We start from the raw sequence: 11,737 nt of genomic DNA, 5'->3' as shown, positions 1-11,737 counted from the left end.
AATTCTAAATCGAAGGATCCATCGACGGGGAATTCGGGGACTGCAAAAAAACGCAGCGCAGGCCGCGCGCCGCGATAAGACACGTGAGCGCACGTGACTTCAATCTATTGGCTTCCTGATGCATCTGATTTGCTCGATGATCAGCTGCAGCGTGGCAAAGTGTTTTCGATGGGATTCTATCCATTTTGCCAATTACTGGGAACTGTAAGACGCTGTTAATCCATGGCTATGCTGAATTTGCTGAAGGGGTTCCTGTTTTCAATATCAAGTCGTGGTTTACACACATGGAGCATGAGACTTCAACTGTAGACTACAACAAGCTACAAGACGAAGTGCATAGAATAAGGAGGCATACAATCGTTGCATTTCATAGGCTTCTGCTTTTTTTTTTTTTCTTTTATTCATTTCAGAACTTCAATCATCCCTCCTCCGTGCCACTCTCGGGCGTTTCACCTTCTCCCTGCTTCTTTCGGTTTTGTTTCATGGCCCAACCGGTCATCTCTGGCCGTGCTGGATCGATACGGGGCGCGCTCATCTTGTCAAGATAGTCTTCGCTCTCGATGGCTGACTCAAGTTGCGGAAGATCATCAATATTCTGGTGAATCATGTAATCCTCGTATGTTTGATATGCCTCGTAGTCCTGAAAATAGAGTCAGTCAACGCTTATGGTGTGAGAATAAAAGAAGAAAGGTAAAGATTACCTCTGCATCAACCCAGTCGTACGAGTTCCATTTTTCATCTTGCATCTGCTTCAGAAGTTCCAGGTTACCTGCAACCATGGCCTGTTCTCCATCCTCGGCGGCCTTGATCTTGACATCAATTGTGCGACCTTCGGCTTCGGCGGACTTCTCCTCATTGCCCTCGTTCCGAGCCTTCCCTCTGGCTTTTGAAGGTATCTCCTCTAGAGCATCAAGGTGGTGAAGTTGAGGTTGCAGCTGCACAACAGCGGAAACAGGAGACAGGTGCAAATTCTCTGCCGTCCATGTTAGCAAGAGTAACTCCAAGACACCCCAAAAGAAGACGATGACACATACTCCCTCGAAATGCGGCCAACATATAAACCGGGTCCCCTTCCTCGGCGGTCTTAACTCTTCCTCCAAGCGTCTGCACCCGTAATAGAGAAGCCGTGTCCCCTTTACTATCCATCCCTCCCATCTCCACATCTCCATTGCCCTCCATTTTCACCCGGTTCCCCGCTGGTGCCGAAGCCCCGGTGCTAAATCCACCAGCCATACCATGGCCGCCTCCCTCGCGCGCAGTTCGGCTTTTCTTCATCGCATCACCGTACTTCAGTCCCTTGGTGACATCGTAGTTGATACGTGGGTCAATGGGAATATCGACCTCCACTAGCCCAGTTTTCGGCTTCATTCGTAGAGCGGTCGGTTTTTGTTTGTGGCTTTCATCGTAGGGGTTTTTGGGGTCTCGGTCGAGGTATTGGAGGACAAATCTGGAGATTTCGGAGTCTGTGAGGAGGACATCATAGGATGCGACGACGGGGTCTTCGGAGGAGTCCATGGTTGCGTAGATCGGGTATGAGGAGTAGTCTATAAAATGTTGGCCATAGATATTATTCCCCGGTAGAAATTCCAGTATTATGAGAAATTGACCTCAGTAAAATACCGAAACCAGTATGAAAGCTGGTGAGAGCATCGTCGATAAGCGTTACAGAAACATTTTGCAAAAAAGTACTCCGCTCACCGCCTTCCATTTGATATATTCCCCTCATCTAGGGCTGGCAGTGAGGAAGTGGTAGGGATATCAGACACATCAAATACAGTCTTTACTATTGTAGATCTTAATTTGTATTGGTACAGCTATAGCTAGAAATGGACAAAAGAAATGATTTGAAACCAATATTAAATTTAGGCAAGATCTGTAGTTGTGGACACTATTTTGGTCATGACTGGTATATACAAGCAAAGGCACATGCAGAAATGAAAAGACTAAGTGCACAGTGGAATCGACCCAAAATGATGAGAAATAATGGAGTACATCATCATGAAAAGGAAATTCATCTGAAGGCATAAAAAGAAAACACGTTTGTAATTCATGAAAAATGCTGATCATAAAAGTCCAAAAGTGAAAAAGCGCAAAATCATCCAAATTGTTTAGCAAAGAATACTTTTCGTCAACTTTATTCCTCGTCCTCATCTTCCTCAGCGACCTGGAAGGCAAAGTTAGATTCACATCTAGATAGAAACAGAGGGAAAGTTAAGGGGCACATACTCCTTCGTGGAAGTTGGTTCCATCAGTCGTCTTCTTGATAACACCCACACGGATAAGGAAGTCTCCGAATCTCTCGGGCACTTCACCATCAGTGTGGCGCTCAGCGGCGTAGCGCTTGAGAAGACCCTTCATGATATCGAGGATCTCATCCTCCTTGATAGAGGAACGGTACAGCTTGTTTAAACGCTGGCCGTGGTATCCTCCACCGAGGTACATGTTGTAAGCACCATAGGCCTTTCCGACGAAGGCAACCTCAGCAAGCCAAGGTCTAGCACAGCCGTTGGGGCAACCGGTCATACGCATGACAATGCTGTCACGAGCCAGACCGACTTCCTCAAGAGTGGATTCAAGCTTGGAAACGAGGACCGGCAGGTAACGCTCGGACTCGGCCATTGCGAGACCACAGGTGGGGAAGGCAACACATGCGGAGGAGGAAAGACGCAAGCCACTGAAATTAGTGTTGTCGAGCTTGTGCTTGGCCATAACTTCCTTGATGAGAGGGAGGTCTTCGTCTGTGATGTTGGAAATGATCAAGTGCTGGTTACCGGTAAGACGGAACTCTCCCTTGTTGAGCTTCGCCAACTCACGAAGGCCGGAACGCATTGTGAATTCAGCAGTGTCCTCAATACGTCCGTTCTCGATGAAGAAGGTGAAGTGGTTCAACCCCTTCTCATCCTTGATCCAGCCGAAGTGGTCGACGTTGGCAGAGAACTTGAAGGGGCGAGGCTCAGCGAACTTCAATCCGTCAGGAAGGAGAGCTTCGACCTTCTCCTTGAAGACAGGAACGGTCAGGTCATCAATGGTGTACTTGAGACGAGCGTGCTTGCGGTTCTGGCGATCACCGTTGTCACGCTGGACAAGCATAATCTTCTCGCAAACAATGTGAACCATGTCGGCAGGGATGTATCCAAACATGCGACCAGTTTGAGGGTATGTCTTCTTGTTGTTGTGAGTAGAGCCCATACCGCCACCGGCAAGGACGTTGAAACCTTCCAGGTGTCCATCGGATCCCTTGATGGCGATCAGACCAATGTCATGAGCATAGACGTCAGTGTCATTGCGAGGTGGGATGGCGATAGTGATCTTGAACTTTCGGGGAAGATAGGTGGGGCCATAAAGAGGTTCATTATCAACAATAGCGTCTCCAGCAACTTGGACCTTCTTGTCACTGTCGTCCTTCAGCCAAATTTCATGGTAAGCAGATGTAGCGGGCAAGAGATGCTGATCGATCCGGGTGGAAACGGCGTGCGTCTCACGGTGGAAAGCAGAAAGCTCGGGGAGAGAGCTGCACATGACATTTCGGTTGACATCACCGCAAGCAGCGATGGTAGTCATGAGTGCCTTGTTGATACCGCGCATAGCACCGCGAAGGTTACGCTTGACAACACCGTGGAACTGGAAGGTTTGTCTAGTAGTGAGCTTCATGGTCTCATTACCGAAAGCGCTGCTGACATCGTCCATTTGCAGCCACTGGGTAGGCGTGGCAATACCACTGGGAAGACGGCAACGAATCATGAAGCTGTAGGCCGGCTCGAGACCCTGAGCCTTGCGCTCATCGCGAATGTCACGGTCATCTTGCATATACGTTCCGTGGAACTTGGTGAGTTGCGCGTCGCTGGCGGAGATAGCACCAGTGGTTTCATCCAAAAGACCTTCGGCAATTGTTCCGCGCAAGAAGTTCGACTGAATCTTGATATCTTCGTTGGTCAATGGTGCGGGCTCCTCAGGCAGACCTTCGACCTTGTCGACTCCCAAAGCCTGCCACAGACGGGGCTCCCACTCAGAGTAGCCGGTCTGGAAAGCGTCTGGGTCCTGGTCATCACCAAGACCAATGTCTGCGAGCTTGCGACCTCCGAGGAAGGCAATTCTAGCATCCAAGTCCTTTCCTGGCTTGTTGTAGTAGATCTTGTCTTCCTTGCGGGGCCAGTAGTGGCTATCACCAAGACCGAATACGGAGTAGTTGATAGTAGACAAGTCCAAGTCACCAGAGTTCTTGACATGCTCCCAGAGACCACGGCCGTTCATAGGGAACTCTCCCTGACCAGCGGTACTAGTAATGAAAACAACGTTCTCCTCAGTAGCAAGGTCCTCAGATGGGTAGTCATCCATAGCCATAACGATGGTCTTCAAACCTCTGGCACGACCACGGTTTCCAAGACGCTTGGCCAAGGTCTGCGCGTTACCGTTGTCGGATGCGAAGAGAATGGTGAGAGGAGCGCCGAAGAGGCCTTCAAGAAGCTTCTCGTAAGAGTCCTTGGCCTTGCGCTTCTGCAGTGCGCGGACCTCCGTGCCGTAAGATTCAGAGAGCACAGCCGAGTACTTTGGCTGACGGTTCATAAGCTGGGTAAGCTGGTTGTCCCTGCGGAGGAACTCTTCCAGCTCGCGCTTGACACGCTCCGAGTCAAGGGAGAACTTGGGTTCGCCGCTGTCCTCGTTGTTAGGGTTCCAGCGGTACAAGGGCCAGTAGCCGAGGTCAACAGCCTTCTTGGTCTCCTGGAGAACAGTGAGAGCGGAATCATTCTCCTGGTTGTAAGGGAGGTATGCAACAACGACGGAGGGGCCCTTGAACTGTTCGGCTTCGGCCATAGCCTGAAGGACCTGGGTGTAGGAGCTGTAAACTGCAACGGAAGCGACGTAGGCGTTGCCGTAGTTCATGGCGTACAGTCCAATGTCCTTCTTTCTGCGGGTTGGGTCGGCAGCGGTGCGCTCTGAGTAAGGTTGCGAGTCAATGACGAGCATGTTTACATTAGCGCCAGAGGCAAGAACATGGTGAACACCCGAGTTTCCAAGATCGTACGACCACGCATCAGAGCCAACAAGCCACTTGGACTCATCGTAGAAAAGCTTCTTAGATGCAAGCAGCTGCCTGGCCACCTTGGAACCATCATTTGAAAGACGAGCGATGACATCCGGAGCAAGCTTGTTTGCCTTGGAAGAGTCCTTGACATTCAAGGCCCAGTTTGACAGCCAGGTCTTGGGAGTTTCGGTAGCGAAGTCAGTAGCCTTGGTTGCCTGTTCAACTTCACGGACGAAACGATCACGGTGTTCCATTCTAGCGATCAGAGAACCAAATCCATACTCGGGGCTCGCAGCAATGGTAGAAGAAATTCCTGCATTCTTGGAGTCCAACTGGTTGGCAATGTGCAAGCGCTCACCGAAGAGCTGGCTCAGGATCTTCAAGTAAGCATTCTCAATGTGAGGCTGCTCAACGGTGGCTTCAAGAGCCGGGGCGTTTGAAGTTCCGATTTCGAGGTTCTGGATGGGAGAAGGAGAGTTCAAGTTCTGGATGATGCCACGGAGAGCCTGAACAGCGGTAGAGGGCTCAACATATCCCAGTCTGTAACCAACAATGTTCAAGCTGCGACCAGCAGCGGAAGGAGCAACACTCGACAAGAGGTCCATGAAAGAGGGACCCCATTTAGTGGTCTTGCGAACCTGCTCGAGAACTGCCACCTTCTCGATCGAGCTTGGGATGGAGCTCAAAATCTGGCTTCCAACCCAAGGGCGGTACAAGCGAGCGGTAATGAGACCGACGTTCTCAAGCTCGCTGTTGGCTTCGGCCTTGGCCAGAACATCAACAAACACACCGGTCGAGCCAAAGACGAAGATCGCCGACTTGGCATCGGTAGGACCAGTGTACTCGATTGCCCGGTAGTTGCGTCCAACAGCCTGGGCAAGGACATCCCAGATCTGAGAAGTCCATTCAAAGATGTCTGTGGAGCTAACAGGACGCACGTTTCTGGCACTGTCGACAGTTGTGGCAGCAGAGCTGCTCACGCGGCTGTCTGCACTGCTATCTCTTCTCGAAGAGCCAACGGACGAGTTGTCAACGCTGACGCTCGAAGGAGTTTGAGAAGGCTGTGCAGTGTTGGTAGCCTCAGTCTGCGCAGTGACAGGGTTCTCCCCTTCCTCCTCGGAGACGATAGCAACACGTCCGGAGTCAGCGTACAAAGTCTGTGCTTCAGCCTCGGTAGTGTGAGAAACAGCGCTTCCAGCTAAGCCGAGAACGCGCTTCACAACCTCCACATCCTCCTCGGGGATGGCACTCTCACTGGCGGAGTTGGCAGGATCGAAGAAATGAATGACACCCTTGCCTGACTTTTGAGCCAAAGCATGAGCTGTGAGTGCCAAGTCCTGGGCCTCCTGCAGAGTCTCTGAGTGCAAGAAAGTGAATCCACATTGTCTGATCGAGCTGATGACGGAGTAGTCTGGGAAAGGAGAGGGTTCCAAAGCGACGTGGATGACAAGCGGGTGGCTGGCCAAGCGGTAGAGGTGAGGGATTGAAGAGAGCAGCACCGACGAGCTAGTGACGGCGGAGACTGTGTTGCCGGTCCGCAATGGGTGGAAAGCCGAAAGAAGGGGGTCCTCGTTGTGTCTCAAGGCCAGAACCTGCGTGCAATGTAAGATACCATTCAAGCGACCCGGGACAGGGTGCGTATAAGTATATCACACTTACATCAGTGACGCCCCTGGGCAGAACATTGCGAGCATTGCTCGACTTCAAAGACTTGAGAGACTTGGAGAAGAACGAATCTGTATGCAGAGATGGCTGGACGGAGAGAACGACATCACTGGCGAGATAGGCCACTCTCGCCACTAAACGTATGATGATGGATTAGCAATCGGACAGGTCAAATAATGCCATTGAGGCTAAGGAAAAAGCAATGCAGAGAGGGGAAGATCTACCTGCTTCTCCGGCAGTCGCAACAGACGCCATGGTGATAATCGCTGGCTGCCCTTCACAGCGCAGGTGGGATGAACTAGATACGTAAAGAACCGACTACCACCGCATACGGTTCCAACGACAAGCAGAAGATGTGAGATAGGAAGGAAAAAACAAAAGAGACACAAAAACTAGAGACAGATAAATCCCAGTTTTTTTAGTCTCTTTAATTTTTAACAATCACCAGCACAAGTAAGGGAAAAAAAATGTCGCCCGCTACAGTTTTGCTCCTCTTCACAGTCGCTTCTCCGCCATCGGGGTTAGATCAGCAGCATTTTCATTGGACTGCGATCACGACATCGATGCAAACACGAGGCAGGTCGCGATGCAAACATTCCGCATCCGTCAAAGTGCGGGGTCCCGTGACGGCAGCCTCGAGCACGTCAGATTCACGGGAACTGCAACGAAGCCGCTCTTTGCTGGGACGGGCTTTGCTCGGCTTTCCAGTCTACGACGATGTATTTACAGATTGCTTGAACTTCTTTCATCATGGAAGATCCTGAGTCATACGACAAAGAATCGATGTGATTTGGGGCTGCAGATAGCCGGATTGTGGGCAAGGATGCCGCCGACACATGTTTAGAGGGGCATATCTAGGCGTTTTCTCGGGCGAGACTCAAAAAATCAAACCCACTAACCACAAGGCGAGGATTACTGTACAGCGTAACTACCCTACGGTGAAAAAGCCGTGCCCAGTAGCCGACTTCATAATTCACATAACATGATAAATACGATGATAAGGAATATGATAGGGAATAACCAGAGTGAGTCAGAGCAAGTATATTTTGATGGTGATATTCTCATCAATGATAAAAACATATAAACCCCGACATGATGCAATGAAATGGTCCCCTCAAAACGCCTCAAGTACCAAACCCATATCATATCAGAAACCAATGTACATGTCCCAGACGCCGGGACTGTAGCTAGGGAACAGGTTCGCCAGAAAGCACGCACTACCAGCGAATGCAACTGGACCCAACATTCCGTGTACTAGTCGAGAACCAACGCCCTTTTCCGAATAAAGGCAACCGCGAACGCAAATGGGTAGAAAATGCGACTCGAAACAAGTCCCTTCAACCCCATTCATCACCCAGGTATGTAGATCATGTCGGCATATATAAAAACAGGAATAGAAAGAAAACATACAGGAAAATAGATCAATATGAAAGGGCTGTGGAGGGGAATATAGACAATTAGGCCTACCACTGTTGCCCTGTCGAGCGGAAAGATCAACCGCAAAATATTGGCAAAAAGATTGGAACCAGTGGTCCTTTTATACGGCAACCAAAAATCAAGAGAACGAACTAGACAAGCCGTTCAAACTGATATTTGACGGTAAGATCAGTGATCTACCGACCATCACTCCAGTCATTCACCTTGAGATTCATTCCCGAAGGCGGCTGTTGCAGGGCGATGGCTTGAACTGCAGACTGAGAAGGTTGAGGAGGACCGGTTCCCGATCGACGTCTTCTCTCCCTCTCTAGAGGACCGGGAAGCTCAGTGTTTTCGCCACGAGCGCGGAATTTGCGGCCGATGGTTTGTATCCAGCTGCTGCCATCTTCCTCTTCGCCAAGCCAGTAGTTGCGACCAACACTGATCATGGCCCGGCCAAGCTTGCCTTCCCAACCCTGACCCTCAGGACTGAAAGGAGAGAATGGCTCACGGTCGATATCAGCGACACTGGCGACACTAGCCATGGATGTGTTGCGGCTGTGAGTCGGAAGCTGAGTGTGGCGGGGAATGGCGACATAGATACGCAGCGCCTGTCGGGCAAAAGCCAGCATCACAAAAACGAAGTAGGCTCGGATAATCCACAGAGAGCAGATGAAGATGATGCTCTGGAAGCTTTCCGGCTGGCTAACAGCGTTGCTGATGCCGTCAGAGGCCGCTGCGGAGCGGGCAGCATTTCGAACCGACTCTAGGTAAGACGAGGATGTGTCGTACTTGGGACTGGTAAAGCCGGCAGTCTGCGCGATAGTCTCACTGCCGGGGCCGGATGCCTTCCCACTATCGTAATGTTGGGAGATGACCAGGAACCACGTCACTCCGAAAGTGGCAGTGTAGGCTGCGTTGATAAGACTATCGAAAAGATAGAAATAGGCGAGAGCCAAACATTGTAGCGGTGACTGTTTCCGAATGTGCGGGAAGAGATATGTCGCGAGACCGAGAGCAATAAGCGAATAGAGGTACATAGACAGCTGAACGGGAGAAAGGTGATATCCCGTCAGCAAGGCGAGGAGGCCATAAAGACCACTGATTTTATTGAGAAGCAACGATAAGGTGATGAGAGAAGCGCCGGTTTCGAGGCTCATGGCATAGAGGAATGTCTGTGAGGTCACGCGATGATTAGCTTTGGACCAGCAGCCGAACAACGGAAAGGGATGAAAAATACCTCTGGCCGCGGGATGCGGAAAAAACGGGTTGATAACCCCATGGTTTGATGCCGTCGATGAGATCGGTGATAATCACTCGTGGCTCAAGGACGGCAGAAAGAGGAAAAGGAATGGAAAGGTGATGGAAGTCGAAGATGTAAGATGGATGGAAAGGAAAGAAAAGAAAAGAGGCTGGCGGGTTTCGTTGGAACCTGTTACGATGCCAAAATAGGGTCGGACAAGAAGGGGCGCCATTATCCGGTCGATCCGCCCGCCGATCGCTACCAGTTTGGATCCAGGGCCGATGAGAATCGGATGACGTTTGTTATTAGACAGAGTTATGCACATAATATCCCTGGGAATCTTGTACATCTTAAATCATTAACCCCGTGAAATTCAAGGGATGCACTGCATTACGATCGTGTCGGAGAAGCAGAATGTGCAGGTATCGATGCAGTATCGAAACCTTCCGAAGTCCGATCCACCTTTGTTGATTGATTATGAGCATTCCAAATCAAATTGCCAAGTAATCTATCTCTTGAAATGAATACGAATACGAATGGCTCAATTCACTCTAACGGCTTGTCTAATTTGTTTCAAGGGCATTTTGGACTAGTATAAGATAGAATCGCTTTGAAAGACTCATAATGATGGATAAACACATTCCCAGAATCATAAAAGAGAGACAAAGGGGATAATGCAACTGTACAACTCCCTCAAGTATACCACCTGGTTTGTACATAGACAGAAGATGCATCGCATAACAAAAGGCCTTACCCGACAGCGATTGGGGTAAAGGCCTTGGAATCCCGAAACGTAAAGCTCTAACCAAGTCATGAAATGCTCATAAATGGCAAACAGAACGCCAGTTTTCCCATCAAGGGCCGGGAGAAAAAAACAAAGCAGAATGATAATAAAAAAAAAAATAAAAAAAAAAAAAAGGGTCTGGAGCAACGCGTTCAATAAGACATTGATCTAGACATGCTATTCACCTGAAGAGCAAGGGCAAAAAGAAAAAAAAAAATGTACATCTTAAGAATGATAGAGCATTATGGACGACCTCAACTCTCATTATTAAGGTCCAGGGACATAACAAAAATGAAGAAAAGCGAGGGGTAAAGATAATGGGCGATTCGAAAAACGGCACTCAGCAGGCGCATCCATCGTTGGTCGTGGTCTCCTTAGGGTTGATGTTGACATCAATCACTGGGAAAATTTGGTCAGCATTTATCAACGGCAGTTGAATCGAGGATATAGGGGGGACGAACTTGTGCTCTCTCCTCTGTTGGCTTCACCGTCCATTCCTGGAAGCGCTTGAGCTATCCTCCTGAATAGCTGCTTAACATTGTGGCCAACCTTGGCACTGGTTTCGATAAACATCAATCCGTTCTTCTTGGCCTCTTCTTCGCCTTGCGCCGAAGTAACTTCCCGTTTGTCGTTCAGATCGGTCTTGTTGCCAACTAGGACAATGATGACGTCGTTTCCACGCTCTCCCCGGACGTCGTCAATCCATTTCCGAGTGTTTTGGAAAGATTTGGCATTTGAGATATCGTAAACGACAACGGCAACGCTAGAGTCTCGAATGTAGGAGGGAATAAGTGATCGGAACCGCTCTTGACCGGCGGTATCCCACAGTTGAAGTCGAACGGTTCTGTCTTCAAGATACATAGTCTTAAAAAGAGAGAAATTAGCCTCTGCAAAAGAACGGCGATCGCGATCAAAAAGCCAGACAGGAAATGAATGTCTGCGATAGTTGTACCTTTGACAGAAAGTCGATTCCAATAGTAGCCTGGTATGTGTTGTCGAACGAATCGTACATGAACCGTGTAATCAGGGATGTCTTTCCAACTGTGAGGACAATGTTAGAAACCGCATGCGATCAACGATGCCCCTCCGCCATAGAGAGCTCCCGGGTCTTCAATAGGTAAGTGTCCGTACCACTCTGTTCTCCCAAAAACACCAACCTGCGCCTCTGTTAGCAAATGAATTGAGAGCCATTCCGACCGACGCATTTTGTAAACGTACTTGAATTTCTTCAAAGGGTTCGAATACGACCCAACTCCGGAAGTGGAAGCCATGGCGACAAGTGTACTGAGAGCAACCGAATCAGGGGTAGCAGATAAGTATGCGGCAAGATACCCTTCTCGAGCGGTGGGAGTGCAAAAGGAGAAAAGACGTTAATAGATATAACAGTGTTAAAAATGGGAGCGGATGCTATCGTGGTAATGTTGTTCAACAGCGTGGGAGAGCGTTGCGAGTTGCTTAAGACTGGACGTGAACTCGACCCATGGATCGGTCTGGGGAACTGACAGAATATATTGGAGTCCGTCCGGCCTGTATAACCACGACTAACTGGCCGTCCTCGCCGCCTCCGGGCGGATTAATGCGGCCTCCGACACCGACCAAGTTGCGA

At 49.7% G+C, this 11,737-nt stretch overlaps 4 protein-coding genes across 4 annotated transcripts; all 4 read right to left on the bottom strand.

The window, feature by feature from the left end:
* Positions 1-233: 233 nt before the first annotated feature.
* ASPWEDRAFT_39143 (uncharacterized protein) lies at positions 234-1,648 on the bottom strand. The gene is made up of 3 exons (XM_040835040.1): positions 1,035-1,648; positions 702-973; positions 234-640 (listed from the first exon to the last, which is right to left on the bottom strand). The coding sequence occupies exons 1-3, from the start codon at positions 1,513-1,515 to the stop codon at positions 419-421; spliced, it is 975 nt and encodes a 324-aa protein (XP_040691132.1). The 5' UTR covers positions 1,516-1,648; the 3' UTR covers positions 234-418.
* Positions 1,649-1,882: 234 nt separating this feature from the next.
* On the bottom strand, positions 1,883-7,124 carry ASPWEDRAFT_39142 (sulfite reductase (NADPH) subunit beta). The gene is made up of 4 exons (XM_040835039.1): positions 6,913-7,124; positions 6,683-6,822; positions 2,227-6,615; positions 1,883-2,164 (listed from the first exon to the last, which is right to left on the bottom strand). Exons 1-4 carry the CDS (start codon positions 6,941-6,943, stop codon positions 2,135-2,137), a joined length of 4,590 nt encoding a protein of 1,529 aa, XP_040691131.1. The 5' UTR covers positions 6,944-7,124; the 3' UTR covers positions 1,883-2,134.
* A 1,074-nt stretch (positions 7,125-8,198) lies between these two features.
* Positions 8,199-9,648, bottom strand: ASPWEDRAFT_453836 (inositol phosphorylceramide synthase regulatory subunit KEI1). The gene is made up of 2 exons (XM_040836529.1): positions 9,345-9,648; positions 8,199-9,279 (listed from the first exon to the last, which is right to left on the bottom strand). The coding sequence occupies exons 1-2, from the start codon at positions 9,384-9,386 to the stop codon at positions 8,302-8,304; spliced, it is 1,020 nt and encodes a 339-aa protein (XP_040691130.1). The 5' UTR covers positions 9,387-9,648; the 3' UTR covers positions 8,199-8,301.
* Positions 9,649-10,349: 701 nt separating this feature from the next.
* ASPWEDRAFT_39139 (Rab family GTPase YPT6) lies at positions 10,350-11,631 on the bottom strand. Its single transcript, XM_040835037.1, has 5 exons — positions 11,350-11,631; positions 11,263-11,288; positions 11,084-11,172; positions 10,593-10,995; positions 10,350-10,530 (listed from the first exon to the last, which is right to left on the bottom strand). Exons 1-5 carry the CDS (start codon positions 11,400-11,402, stop codon positions 10,472-10,474), a joined length of 630 nt encoding a protein of 209 aa, XP_040691129.1. The 5' UTR covers positions 11,403-11,631; the 3' UTR covers positions 10,350-10,471.
* Between the last annotated feature and the right edge of the window lie 106 nt (positions 11,632-11,737).

The sequence above is a fragment of the Aspergillus wentii genome (genome assembly GCF_001890725.1).
Source record: "Aspergillus wentii DTO 134E9 unplaced genomic scaffold ASPWEscaffold_3, whole genome shotgun sequence".
In the NCBI taxonomy this organism is placed as follows: Eukaryota; Fungi; Ascomycota; class Eurotiomycetes; order Eurotiales; family Aspergillaceae; genus Aspergillus; species Aspergillus wentii.
Note: the sequence above shows the minus strand (reverse complement) of the source record. Positions and strands in the feature narration are given on the sequence as shown.

Coding starts and splice junctions, on each gene's coding strand:
- ASPWEDRAFT_453836 (XM_040836529.1), bottom strand. CDS start 9,386: ATGGGGTTATCAACCCGTTTTTTCCGCATCCCGCGGCCAGAG. Junction 9,280..9,344: donor TCCGCATCCCGCGGCCAGAG/GTATTTTTCATC, acceptor GTGACCTCACAG/ACATTCCTCTATGCCATGAG.
- ASPWEDRAFT_39142 (XM_040835039.1), bottom strand. CDS start 6,943: ATGGCGTCTGTTGCGACTGCCGGAGAAGCAG. Junction 6,616..6,682: donor TGCCCAGGGGCGTCACTGAT/GTAAGTGTGATA, acceptor CATTGCACGCAG/GTTCTGGCCTTGAGACACAA. Junction 2,165..2,226: donor GAACCAACTTCCACGAAGGA/GTATGTGCCCCT, acceptor TTTGCCTTCCAG/GTCGCTGAGGAAGATGAGGA.
- ASPWEDRAFT_39139 (XM_040835037.1), bottom strand. CDS start 11,402: ATGGCTTCCACTTCCGGAGTTGGGTCGTATTCGAACCCTTTGAAGAAA. Junction 11,289..11,349: donor AACCCTTTGAAGAAATTCAA/GTACGTTTACAA, acceptor ACAGAGGCGCAG/GTTGGTGTTTTTGGGAGAAC. Junction 11,173..11,262: donor GTTTTTGGGAGAACAGAGTG/GTACGGACACTT, acceptor TTGTCCTCACAG/TTGGAAAGACATCCCTGATT.
- ASPWEDRAFT_39143 (XM_040835040.1), bottom strand. CDS start 1,515: ATGGACTCCTCCGAAGACCCCGTCGTCGCATCCTATGATGTCCTCCTC. Junction 974..1,034: donor GTTGGCCGCATTTCGAGGGA/GTATGTGTCATC, acceptor CATGGACGGCAG/AGAATTTGCACCTGTCTCCT. Junction 641..701: donor ACGACTGGGTTGATGCAGAG/GTAATCTTTACC, acceptor CTCTATTTTCAG/GACTACGAGGCATATCAAAC.